The following is a 14,123-nucleotide window of genomic DNA, read 5'->3' on the forward strand; positions in this document are numbered from 1 at the left end:
GTATGATGTCATGCTGAATGTTGTATTATTTTCAGATGTGTTTTGACGTTTTTATACTGTTTGATGTCTAAAAAGTACATCTTGTTTATAACTCAGAAACTTTACATTTAAATCACAGTGATGAATAAATTAATAATAGCATAACTAATCACATGGACATATTTCAATGAAATACCAGTGCATGCGCATCAGACAGCCAATAGTGCCAAACTTAATGCAGCATGCAAACAGCGTTCGGTACCTAAACGTCAATCAATGGAAAACAATGGCTAAATAATATTTGTGTGTGGTGCTTCTTTGCCTACGAGACTGACAATGATTAGTATGTACTGTATAGGGTTTATTGTATCTTAATATAAAATAAACTTGATTATACTGTGTTTGTATTTTTAGCAGTAACATTTTTTTTTTTTTAAATCCTACTATATCGCAATATGGACATTTATTATAGATATTGAACAATATTCATATAATATCAAACTAGCGATATTGGTGCCCATCACTAATTATTACCCGTTCCCCCTAGAACACCCACTTTTAGTAGCACACCCCAAAACTGATTTGCTTCAGAACTGATGTGCAGAACTGATTGTTTGAAAAACTTTATGAGATTATGGGTTACTGAGGCCTATTTTAATTTCACACCACCTACCACAAGAAACACCTTTTTCATACCTGCTTGATGATTTGCCTTGAGGTCTTACAGTCGCTGCTGCAGCAGCTTACAGAAAAATAATGACTTTCAGGGTATGAATATAAGAAAAAGAAAATCTTAACACTGTCATTTCCTGTGGGGCATAAAATCCAACTTTCACAATTTAGTTTGCAAAATTCTGTAAGGTGTAAAAGTGACTTCTTCAGCAAAGACAGTTATTTAATTCTCTGATCCCATCTCTCTTTACATGGCAGAGAGGAACAGTCATAGAACACAATGAAGATCTCCCTGCATGCTTCTGATAGGGTTAATCAAGTGATGCTTGTTCCCTAATATTTCATTTTCCCACTAGTGACTGGAGCAAGAGATACAGGAAAATGAGAATGTGGTTGCCTGCTTGGACAATACAACTCACTTATCTTTAACCTGTCAAATCTGCCACCAATTAATGTCAGTATAATTACAACAGTATAAATGTGCTCAGACTCTATGTCTGGGGGATCAATTCTGTTAAAGCGATCAGAGCTAAGGATCTTCTTTTTATCATTATAGAAAAAAAAATAATGCAAAAAAAAAACAACTGACAATATAAAACAGTTCCAGTACATTAGTGTTAAATGAAGTAATAACTGCAGTTATTACAATGTTGATGCAGCTTCTAGTTATTGTACCAATGCAAGGCTTGTCCTTCCAATGGTTTCTATGGGCAATCTCAGCACATTTACACAGGGTGGGTTCAGATAAAGGGGCCGTTGCTATTCAACTGACATTTTTCCATGACACAGTAGTTGAGTAAAGAATCCCATCTGCAAGTATCTGTGTCTGATTTTAATCCATCAACTTGCTATAAAGTTGTGATTAAAACATGTATGCAAGCGTTTTGGTTTCGTCTGTTTAGATTTTTTATGTATCTCAAGATAATCCATACAATGTCATGTTTTCTTGTTTATAATGCTAATAACACTCATGTGAATCACAAACCTAATTGTATTATTAAATGAAAAGCTTAGCTATAAGCAACCATATAAAATAACTACCCTTTAATCGTGGATGATTATGTGTAAAGTAACACAAGTGGTAATACCAGCTACTGTACTATGGAAATGCCATGGCTTTGCTATCCCTGCACATATTCAGTTATCATTTCCCCTTGCACATTGTGCACCTCGGGGAATGTTCTTGTGATGCTTCTCCGTAAAAGAGAACCACTGCCTGCTCAAACAAAGTTCAGCTATCATAGTTTTTATAAAAATGTACCTGTCATTTTTGAGGTGTTGCACAACTGCTACGTGCTTCTGTTGGCTCCTAGAAAAAGAGATCGAAAAAATAATGAACATCTTCCATCTATAATCTTAGTCCTACTGACATTACCCATCGACTATTCTGTTCTGTTCTCCATCGAGAAGGTCAACTCAAAGTGCAGAAATGAATGTAGTTTATACATGAAAAAATTATTTGTGGAATGTGTTGCGCTTTACATGTTGATGGCGTGTTTTCAGAACATCCTCCTGGATCTGTATAGTTTTGATTCAATAGCAACATTTCACGATGCCCAACCACTTTAAAAGAATGGCACTACCTAAAAGCATAATTTAAACTGTATACAATTGCACTTTCAGTGCAAGACAACTGCTCTATACTCCAAATAGAAATGTAGTAGGCTGGTTTCTGAGGGTCTGGTGTAAATACATTCAGCACTGTCCTGCTGAAGTACTTTAAAAAGGCATCTGGTAGAAACCTATAATGACAGCATTTGACAACCGGAGAAGAAACCCAGAATGATTTCCTCTGACAGCTCTATAAAGCCATTTGAAAAAGAACCTCTTGATTGCACCTTGACCCCACTGTGGTTCAAGTAGTACTGTTTAAAGGAAAGAGAAATGAGGAAGATAGAAAGGTGGATTGTGATCATCTATATATAGTGACTATAGAAAGTCTATATATATATACACACACACACACACAGCATATATATGAATTTCAATAGTAATATATATATATATATATATATATATATATATATATATATATATATATCTATATATATATATATATATTATATCTATTATATATATATATAATATTAATGTGCAAAAATCTACTGATCTTAAGTATGTTAAAGAAGTTGTTGATTAGGCAGCCTTAAGAAGACCTATTTTAAGGTAGACCTATCTCGAGAACTTTACAGGCTAATTGTACTGGCATATTGAACTTGACCGCCATTATAAGAAAACACAGTAAAGCTCTTACACAAAGGGTTACTTCTATCTGTATTTACCTGTACTATCCCCATCCCTTGTGTTGCTCCCCCCTCTTCACCACTCCAACTCCCGGCTGTCATCTCTCAGCTTCTTCCCTCGGGGGGAGAGAGCCATACTCTGCTTGCATGCCGTGGCTGAGGTGATTTAGTCCCATAGGCGTGAGATTGGGTAAAACCTTCCATCCTGAGCTAATTCTCAGAGTGCATATTCTCACCCATGAGGATGGGGTTGTGATTCCCCTTCAAGCACCCTGTTATGGTTTTAAAACTGCATTAAATTCACTGTATTACTTATGACTTGCTGTATTATTGTACTACATATTTCAAATCTACTTTCTAAATGTGTTGACGAGCATATTAAATTATTAAACCAATCACACACTTGTTCGTTGGGGGTTTCTAAAATTAGTTTTGTAATCTTTATATATATTTTCATCACTTTTGCAAGTGTTTTAATTTGAAAATGCCCCCAAAAGTGGTATAAAAAATAATGTATATTTTTTGGTGTACGCCCTTGAGGAAGTTTCAACTTAAGAATCTTACAAGAATGAAGAGTTTTATCTAACTTCTAGTCATGATAATTTTGTCATTTTCTTACTCTGAGCAATATTGTCAATGGTAGTAACCCTCATAAGGACACGTCGGAAAACTGACTTTTCCAACCAGACCCCAGCAATAAAACAACATATAGCTAACAACTGGAGTAAATGAATGAATGAAAATGTATATATTAACACTTTATTGTGCTTTTCCTTTACTTCTAGCCATCATTTGGTATAATGTGTTGTTTATGCTATGCAAAATGGATAAGACGCCTAATGCACATACCTGTCTCCTAGCAAGTGAAGGCACCAGTCTATTCTGGGCGCTGTAGTTTATTCTAGGAACATGTTATCCAAGCACGTGAGGTATCATTGGAAAGCTCTCTTTCAATTGGTATATTGACTGTGTTCCTAGCTCTTTCTGTTTTTGAGTTACAGGCACTTGAACACCCCTACCGATTTACTGCGTGTCACAGCACTGGACCACTGAATGAGGGTGTGGTAAAAAGTATGCATATGGCATCAATGGAAAGCACAAAGCCTGTGCTTTTAAATAATGTTGAAACTGGAATGCTATCTGTTGATGCGACCGAGTAATAGGGAACAAACAAAACTTAGGAGCTGACATGTCACGTGACTCAAGCCTTAGTTTCGCATAGGAACATGTGTTCAGAACGTACGATACATCAGTGGAAAGCTCCTGTACTTTCAGACAAGCTGGGAAGCTAGCTATTACAATGCCTGAGATATTCATGCAAGAAGGTCGGGCCCCATATGTACCCCAAACCTAAAACAATTTGGGAAATTCAACCAGACTATCTGGAGTAGAATTATCCTTTGTATAGTGCAACAGGATGGGTGCCTACAACTACCTAAAAGGAAACAAAAATTAAGATCCGAATGGAACCCTAGGTTACCTTATCAGTGTTAAATAGAGTACAAATTGCGTGATATTTAGGGGGCATTATTTTGTAGTTTAGTAACCCTGACACCGAAATCTTAGTAAAACTCAAAACAACATACAACATCCATATCATATCAATCAGCTGGAATTATTTTTCATCATTGGTATTCATTCTACTATCTTGCCCGTTATCTCTTCAGAAAGGTCAATTGTGTTTTCTTCTCATTCTTCTTGTTTGTTTATTAAAGAATGTGAAATGATAGTAATAGAAACACAGTGTAGAATTTAAAGAAAAAATAACAAAATAATACAATAAAAAACACAAACTGTCTAGTATCTTAACTTTATTTAAGAGAGATTCATGACAATTCCCCAGTGATTGTGGGCTTAATTTAGTTTGGGTAGTTGAGGGGTGTTAATCTGCAAAAGAAAATAAATAAAATAAATAAATAAATAAACTTTTGTGAGAAGTGCATATCAAAAAACCTGATAATGAAGTTATTATCATAGGGACATATAGTGTTTATACGTTACAGAATGCATGCCAGTGATGCCATTTCCAAAGCACATTATTCAGGTGAGTGGCAATCCTTTTTCATTTACATATCACCTTCCTCGGTTTTTACCCAACCCTTGTACATAACATTTTGTATAGCAAAAAGGGTCTTTCATCTTAAGTTCTGGTGTTTAAAATTCAAAATCAATTTAAATTCTTAAAAGAAAGTTTAGATAGAAGGCCTGTGGATTATTCTACTCTTGTGAAAGTATGCAAAAAAGAAAACAAAAAAAATCCTTTTATGTTTCAATGATATCCATGATGCGGTCTTGACATATGACATAAGCTACAGTAAGCTTCTTTTACAATAACAGTGCTTCAAATATTATTTTTCCTTGACAGCCCAGATCTGAACCTAAAAATAAATAAACAAAGTAATGTAGGCTACATTTCTTGCAACACGAAGGGCTGATTTTTAATTAACACATTTTGGAGGCATTTTATGGTTGGATACTTTTAAATATATACATCAGGGCAGACACCAGTGCTTTTAAATATACATTACATTCAATGACAGACAGATTAAACTGCTCCTTGGAATGTGTAATAAATACTTAAAAAGCAAGGAGAACAAATTGGCACAGTGCAAGTTTTTTGTTTTATTTTTTTGAAAAACAAACTTTTAAGAGTTGACTAAATTCAATGTTTATATGTAGAAAGAGCGCATTAAAACATATATAATAGCATAATAGTTATAGTATTTAGTACCAGTTATAAAGTATACACAAAAGTATAATAGCCATTTTAAAGCAAATTGTAAAATAGCATTACAGTTGTATTAATGATTATTACAATTATTGATATATCTCACATGTAACTGCAATAAATTTTAAGAACTGATGTTCATTTCTTTGTTATCCATGGCCTTTTATGTTAAGTTATTGAATTATTATTTTGTTTGCATTATTAGCAGGGCTGTGTTACATTGTAATAGTAGTATTGTAATAGTTTTAACAGATTGCATAATCATGAGATGCATAGGAGACACAGTGATTGGAAGACCCAAACACAATTCTCCTATGATATTATTATGCGATTTCCAAAATTAGAGAATCATACATAGATTGCAGTGGATAAACTGTTGTTTCATATAAGCTTTTTTGTCCGTTAAGGGTGGGATATTGGAGTGATCCTCAGGGGAAGATGCAAAACTGCTTGCATTTGTGATGCTCTGAAATGCAAAAATGGCGAATAACCAGTAAAGGAACGTGTAGATCACAAGGGAGCTATCATATATTAGCTCCAGAAGCACAATGATGATAGACTAAAAACAGATAGGTAACCTATAACAGAAATGTACATTTTTCAGTAATTCAGTACTTCAAAGAAATATATGAAAAAAAAAGTATTGGTTTATTATTTTTTTATAACAGAATGCGTATTTATTTTCAGCAGAATAGTTGTTAAAACCATTGATTCTATTGTAGGATTTTATTTGTTACCTATTTTGTTGATTGGATACTCACTTGATGGGCTACAGCTAGTTCTGAATGCTGGAGCCCGTCCTTACTAAACCCCGTTCCCATTAGCATGTTTCACCCATTCTGACAACTCTTCACTAGCTCCCAGTGAAATGCAAATTGATTTTGAGACTCTTATCTACAGGGAAAACAGGGGCCAGGTCCCTGTCTACACTTCCAACATACTTTAAACTTCTAATCTTAAGCAGTCTGCTAGGTTCTGTACACTGGCTTTGTGTTGTGTGTTGCTAAATTGTATGCATACTTGGTGACATGGAATTTAAAGCTGCTCTGACCATAGACTCTATAATGCTTTGTCACATTTTGTGAGAGCATATGACATAACATCCCATTTAAAATTGAATCTTAAGACCAACTTGTTTGATTAGCTCAACTAGTATAATACAACAAGCAAGTGTAACTCACGGCAGGGCGTGCAGTAAGACATATCTCCCGCATGCCTGGGTGCACTGTAAGGCATGAGGCCATGGAGTTATTGCGCTTTTAAAATGGCTCTGTGTTATATACTTACATGTTTTATACACTTTGGTAAGTAAAGTTGACGTTTGTAATCACTATTTCCCTACTACAATGATCACGATCTGTACCTTATTTTTTTTTCCTCAAAATGTGCTGCCTGTGTCTCCTCTCAACACTAGTTTAACTCAGACTCTCAGTGCATCAACTGAACTGTAAGGCAGTCATGCACAATGTTACACATATTAGTCAACATGAATAGAACTGCTCACTTCATAATAATACACACTGACGTCTGCAATTACCATAATGTATTTCACTTATTAAACCATATTCTTGAAAATATAAACCTAGATTTATTTTTTATTTTCTTTATCCAATGCAACCACTCTCCAACCTTTTTTTTTTAGATCCTGCAGTTCAGCTGAATTTGATACTTCATCCCAGGGCTTTACAGGAACTATCGCTGTGGCCGAAGAGGTCGAGATTTTGAGATTTTAAAGAAAATAAATCCAAGGAAATTGATCATCATTGACATTTTTTTTAGGTTCTATTTCATTTCTATTAGTGTATGGCTGTGAGAATTTTTTTAACCTGTTGACATAGAGCTCTTTGATCTTCAGATTTGATTGTCATGTGATCTTATCAACCATGGCTTTTAATTTCCAAAGCTCTTTCATAAGCATCTATAAAGCACTTTGAGATGGCAGTGTACTGTGTAATTGAACCAGCACTGTTGTTCTTATATTATTTGACAAAATAAGTGAAAACATGCAGTGAAACTAAATACAAAAGAAAACCATCAACCATCTTAATGTCATTAAGACAATGATTAATGCAATAACTGAAACAGCTGTCTGGCTTTGTTCTGGTATTTCAGGCCTTCGTTGTAATGTATCTATTTTAGTTAAACTTACTTATATAATGTAGTTCTTACAAGATATGTGATTGATGTATTATTGTGATATGGCAGATATTATATGTATTCACAGGCAATTTCATTTTTTCATTTGATTATTATGTATTTAGGTATTTCAGTTGTTGACATTGATATGGCATGTGCTAATGCATTTATTTTGCTGGGAAGCTATTTGTGATGGTTAATGAAGATTGCAATGAGAGCTTCACCTATACAAATCTAAAAATAACACAAGCTAAGTACTTATATTACAGATACTTGGATGATTTGAGTGCTGTGCACATCCACGTCTTTTATATTACACCCTGACCTAACTAGAACAATGTTAGATCAGTAAAGTAACAGTAACTATTACATTATAAAGGGAAGCTTCAAAACTATAATATACAAACTTCACATGGAATGTAATAACTTGCTACATAACGGACATGGGCTGTGTCACACATTCCTTTCTCAAGGTGGAAAGGAAACATGGATTGATGTGACAGTCAATACACTTTTCTGTGTGGGTGTCTGCAGTACCAATATGATTTATTACAAACAGAGTGTAAGTAATGCAAATAACTTTTGAAAAAAGTACTCAGTTTGCTTATTTGTATGCAGAATACAGATTATAAAATGGGATGATAGAATGCTGTAGTGCAAGGGGGCGGGCAGATATTAGTCAGGTTCCTACACAATCTCCATTCATTTCAAGTTTGTCCATTTGAGTACATGACAGTGATTAATGTTTAAGGGTGTGTGAGGCCTCATTACACACAGTGATATTGTAAAACAGCAGATAATTACAGCATACATCATACCTCTCAGGGCAGCATCTTTGGTTCATCTGAATTTGGGTCCAACAAATTAGGCTGAGACCATGAAAAGTTAGATGTGTACTGTTGAAGGAGAATCAAAGAAAAAAAGAGAAGAGACATTCCTTTCCTTTAAGTATAGAAATTGTTTTAAAAAGTGTGTTTTCTCTCTCACTTACTCCCTCATCACTTGCTATTCCCTTTCCGTAAGTGGAATGACAGAACTTGCATTTAAAATAAACCTCCTCTTGACCTGGTCAGTGTGAAACACAGTCACCCCTGTCTGCACCGTCATCAAAGTTGCTCAAAGCTAGCATGCAAGTGAGACCAGTCCCTGAAAAAGGACAGGGCAAAGTGTGTCACCAAAATTACATTACAGGGCAGTTAGCTCCCGTTTGTGCCATGTTTTTTCATCAAAATGAGGGACAAATGTTGGGCTCCCGAGTGGCGCCTGCGGGCTTACCTGTAAGCTGCCCAGAGCTGAGTTGTCCTCTGACGTTTTAGCTCTGGGTTGGCTGCATGGCGGGCCTGCAGAGCGGTTGGCTGACAGCACATACTTCAGAGGACAGCATGTGTTAGTCTTTGCTGCTCCCAAGTTAGCCCAGGGGTGGTAGCTAAGCCTAAAAAACTATTGGATATTTCAGATGGGGAGAAAAAAGGGTTAAAATCAATTGGTGATTACTAAATTAAAAATAAATAAATAAATACAAAATGAGGCACAAATGCAGTTTGCCCCATCACAAAAATCGTGCCCAATATGTCATTTTTTTAAATACGTAATTTTCATTTTACCCCATGCTTCAATTGAAAACTGAACATTTCTTTTGAACAGAATGAACTTTATTAATGTTTGCATGTGTTTGTTTATTTTGTATGCATTTGTGTACATTGTGTACTTTGTGTACATTGCTGTTAATTTCAATCAAATACAATTAATTCTGGAAAAGAGCTACACTTATTTGTGTCCGTAGAAATAAAGAAGTAAGTATTGACTAAATTGCAGGCAACTAATTTCACTGCATCTGTGAGAGGAAATCGAAACACTAATATGAATGCTTACACTGCACATAATTCCAATTCAAAGTAATGTTATGCTTCCATACTGTGTATAGGGTTAGGGTAGGGTTAATAGGGTTATTTATGTATATTTATTTTTGCAGATACTGGAAGGAAGTAATAATCACATTGACCGTATTTGTTCTACTGCAAAATCTACCTTATAAATTATTTAGTAAACTTTATTGAAAATAAGTTGAATAGAATGGGTTAAAGAAATAAAAAAGTATTCCTTGTTTACCTTTGGGTTAACTAAGCATGCTTATCGTAGTTTCATGTTGACCTGTGCTAATAAACACAGCGTTAGTTTCTTCTGTGTGAAATAACACCTATCAAAATTTAAATCAAACTTTTTTATTTAACATGCTGTTGGCATTACTTTTGTCATGTGCATTTATGAATTCCAGAAAAAAAAAAAAAAAAAAAAAAACACACACAACAAAGACATTTTGCCTCCTGGTTTCAGTTCCCCAGGAGCATATTCAATTCTGAGTAGACAACATTCCTGTGATTTTTGTATTCACGTCTTCATCTTTTATATAAAAAAACACACGACACAAAGACCCCCCTCCTCACACCCTGCTTTTTCTGACAGATAAAAAGCAGCTGTTAGAGCCGACTCAGATAACACATACATTATGTTTGGCTCCAATCTCACATTTATTCAAGACATTATATAGAAATTAAATGGAGACCCAGTGATTAGTAATTAGAAGTATAGCACACTGTTGTTAATACTTGTGTGCAGACCTTACATACAAATTCAGAATATAACAATTGATTGTGAGTTGTCTGGATGTGCTTGAACCCAAAGAGCTCTTATAATACATTTGTGGAGGTTTGGGTTTCATTCCAAATCAGAACATGTGTGGTTATGTCCTCTGGTTCAGGTTTGTGAGCACATGTCATTAAACTGGATGCTGGAGTGGATACCAAGCTGTTTTTATTTAGCATGTCTCTACTCCAGACCGCTTACTGGTCAGCACTGTGTGGCAGGGCGATCTCTTTGCCTGACAGTACTGTCCTTCATTGAGGCAGAAGCATCTCCACACAGTCCTAAAGATAACTCAAGGCACCACACAATAATTCATTGAGGTTAACCCCATTTTCTTGAATTTTCCATAAAGGGAACATTAACCCACGCCCGAACCGAACTGAATCCTGAATATCTGGACCTCCGATCCCGAGCAGACCTGAATTCCGAATATTGGACCCCGTGCACACCCCTAGTGAGTACTGATGGTCAGGTTTCTCTTTTAAATATTTCAACCCTCTTTCTACCACATGGAGGGATTTGTCTGCTATTAGCAGAGTTACTGCAGAACTGCAGTGTCAATCTGTTAAAAACGACATACTCAACAACAGTAGTGGTTGCATTACCTCATTAGTCCACCACTCATTCCAAGAATCTCTCCAAACCTTTGACAACTAGGTACTCAAGATAAAATTAAATCCGTAAGAAGCAGCCAAAAAAAACCAAAAACATTATTGATGGAGAAATGAAATAATGTTTCAGCTGAGGGCATTCATTAAGGGTTGGTTGTCATGTTAGCATGATGTACACTGACTTTTAAAAATGTTTTTATTACTTTGAAGGATTATTATGTTGTAGCAGACACATTGCTACACTATGGTCCTTCCACATGACACTAGGGAAATAATGCTTATTATTGGTCACTGCAGGAAAGCAATATCTGCATGGTTATTTAGTTATCAGGATGGGTGTGTTATGCTATTAGTATTCAATCATTGTCTTCCCATGGCACATCCATGTATTCTGGCACGTATGTATATTATTATTATTATTATTATTATTATTATTATTATTATTATTATTATTATTATTATTATTATTTATACTGTAGGATTAGAGTGTCTGGAGCTATGGGTTGAAATGCATGAAGACTTTAATGCACTTGTACAGCTGGAGTAACTGAGCAGAGGAGATGTGGAGATAAGTATGTCTATATCCAATGTCAAATTGGAATAGATTTCTCCTAAGATACATGGGAATTAAGTTGCACTTATACAAATGTATTGCTGTGTAGAGAGAATGACTAATTTCATTGTGCAACATGTTTTATGCTCATATTTAATCTTGTCATTTATATTATCAACTGTGGTAACAGAAGTTGGGTTACATGAACATATATCACCTACCATCAACAACAGTGCTAAAACAAACATGATTTAATATAATAATTAGAGAATATCTTGAGCACACCTGCATGTTCTTGTTCAACTACACGAGAGTGCTGTCTGTATTTCACATGAGCAGTTCATCCATATCAGTTTAGAAAGCTTTAATTAACTCTGTGCTGGAGACCTTAGACAACCATTTTCTCCTTGCGGCAATCCAAGTGATTGGCTGGCATTCTGCTAAATGCTTCAGAGTGATAACATGTTGTCCCATGCCTGTTAGGAAGGGTGTTAAAGAACAGTACAGTTTCCAAGATTATTTCTAAAAAGTGTAGATGAGGTTCCACTGGTGTCACCTTTTGCTCTCATTAGCACTTTAAAATGGTATCTGTCAGCCAGAGGACCACTTATTTTTCTATATTGTATTAAAAAAGAGACAGATTGAAATACTGCTATACCATACCTTAGCTTGAATGGCTTCAGACATGTACGACAGCTCTGGGGCCACTGTTATAGAGGCCCTGGGGGAGCCAAATGGAATTTCTATACAAGTCTGTTGCTGACATGAGGCACTTTCCATTCTGATAGGCATGGATATTAGTCCCCTGATAGCCAGAGGGTAATAATTATGGCTTCTATTCTTTGGACCCCTAACACACCAGAGACATGTATTCATTATATGAATGATGAGTTTTGTCCCTCCTGTGGTACTTCTCTGGTCTTATCTTAGTTCCTAACTTTCATGTGTAAATCTGTGCATATATATATATATATATATATATATATATATATATATATATATATATATATATATATATATATATATATATATATATATATACACACACACACACACACACACACACACACACACACACACACACATGCACAACTACTACAACAATGCCTACTACTAATAATAAATGGTTACAGTTGACAGTTCTAAGCAAGTTGAAAAATTGCAGATTGAAATCATTGAAGCAATATGAAAAAAAAGGTTAGAGGGGCAAAGATGCTTTTTTTTCATACAGTAGCTTTCATACAGTACATGAAAATGGAAATGCTTTGGCATTCAGCTAAATCAGTAGGATTATTATTGAGTTATACAATATACATTAACAAATTGAGTTATACATTATACATTAACAAGTCAACCACAGTAACAATGGATTCTATCACTTAAGGCTGATGTATAATTATCTAGCCAGTAACGTAAATCTATACCAAAAAACTGGTAATGTTTTCATAGCTGGTACTGCAGTACAAGCTGTATAATTGATCTGTTTTGTTTATTTCAGTGTATTAATGTATATTCCTTTGTTTCTATTAATGGAAATGTTTCACTGTTTTATTATAAAGCCATGAACAAAAGATAGAGAATTGTCATACTTTGAATAATCTTATTTCGATTACAAATGCAAAGAGAATAGCACAACATTCTCTATTCATATAATATATATTTACATGCATACCAGCTGTGGCATGCTATGTTTTTATGTCTTTCAATTTATTTTGAAAGTCTATTAGTTATGCATTTTATAGTTGCTCATTCTCATAAGAGGCAGTTTAGGAAGATTAATTTTGGAATATTTACTCAGCCTAGTTATTTGAAAGTACTTATATATAATTTAGCTGTACTCTACTTCCAATGATTACGGCAGAGAGGATGGTTTTAGTTGGGTTTACCTATTTAATTATTATCTTCATATAAAGTCTGTGGTACAAACACAGTATTGGCTTACCAGTCCATGACTGCACAACAAATGTCTACAGGCTTGACTGTAGTCATTTTTTTATTATTTTTAATTTTTATTTAGAAATGTAGTATAATGTACACAATAGGGTTGTACAAATCAAAGTAGGAATTCCAATTCTGACTTACTTTAAATGATTACAACGTATACTGGGGCCATATAAAAATGGCTACTCAAAGCTGGAAGAGAAAACAATGAAAGCATCTTCTTCAAAGTAGAGTTCTAGAAAAAACATTTTCATAATAATCCCATACTCTGGTCTAATTAGGTTAAGCAAAGCAGCTTAGAGCAATTTAAAAATACACAGCATGTCTTAACATAAGTATACATTTATTAATATTACCATCAAGGTACTTATGATACTAACCATAATGAATCAAGAGTAAGAGATCTGTGTGAGTCATTCATGAGCACTACTTATATATTGTAGCATATAGCTTTGTGCTCACGACTATAACTGTTTTGTTGATTTATGACTCAGGTGTGTTCACTGCTTTTGATTATAACAACACTGTTAGTTTTACACAGTTGCATGGTGTACACAAGGAATAGACAGTCTAATGCTAATACATTGCTGTTTTAACAATACCTTGCCTTTCTTTAC

At 34.7% G+C, this 14,123-nt stretch overlaps 1 protein-coding gene across 3 annotated transcripts in view; it reads left to right on the forward strand.

Moving 5' to 3' along the window:
* The window catches only part of LOC121320947 (protocadherin-9-like), a 213,951-nt gene that overhangs the window by 22,741 nt on the left and 177,087 nt on the right, over window positions 1-14,123 (forward strand). For 2 of the 3 annotated variants that reach the window (XM_041259777.1, XM_041259780.1), the window contains exon 3: window positions 10,754-10,855. The exons of the other annotated variant lie outside the window; for it this stretch is intronic. In XM_041259777.1, the coding sequence (XP_041115711.1) occupies window positions 10,754-10,855 (102 nt within the window). The remainder of the gene's footprint in view (window positions 1-10,753; window positions 10,856-14,123) is intronic. 3 annotated transcript variants of the gene reach the window in all.

Source organism: Polyodon spathula, chromosome 9 (genome assembly GCF_017654505.1).
Source record: "Polyodon spathula isolate WHYD16114869_AA chromosome 9, ASM1765450v1, whole genome shotgun sequence".
NCBI lineage: Eukaryota > Metazoa > Chordata > Actinopteri > Acipenseriformes > Polyodontidae > Polyodon > Polyodon spathula.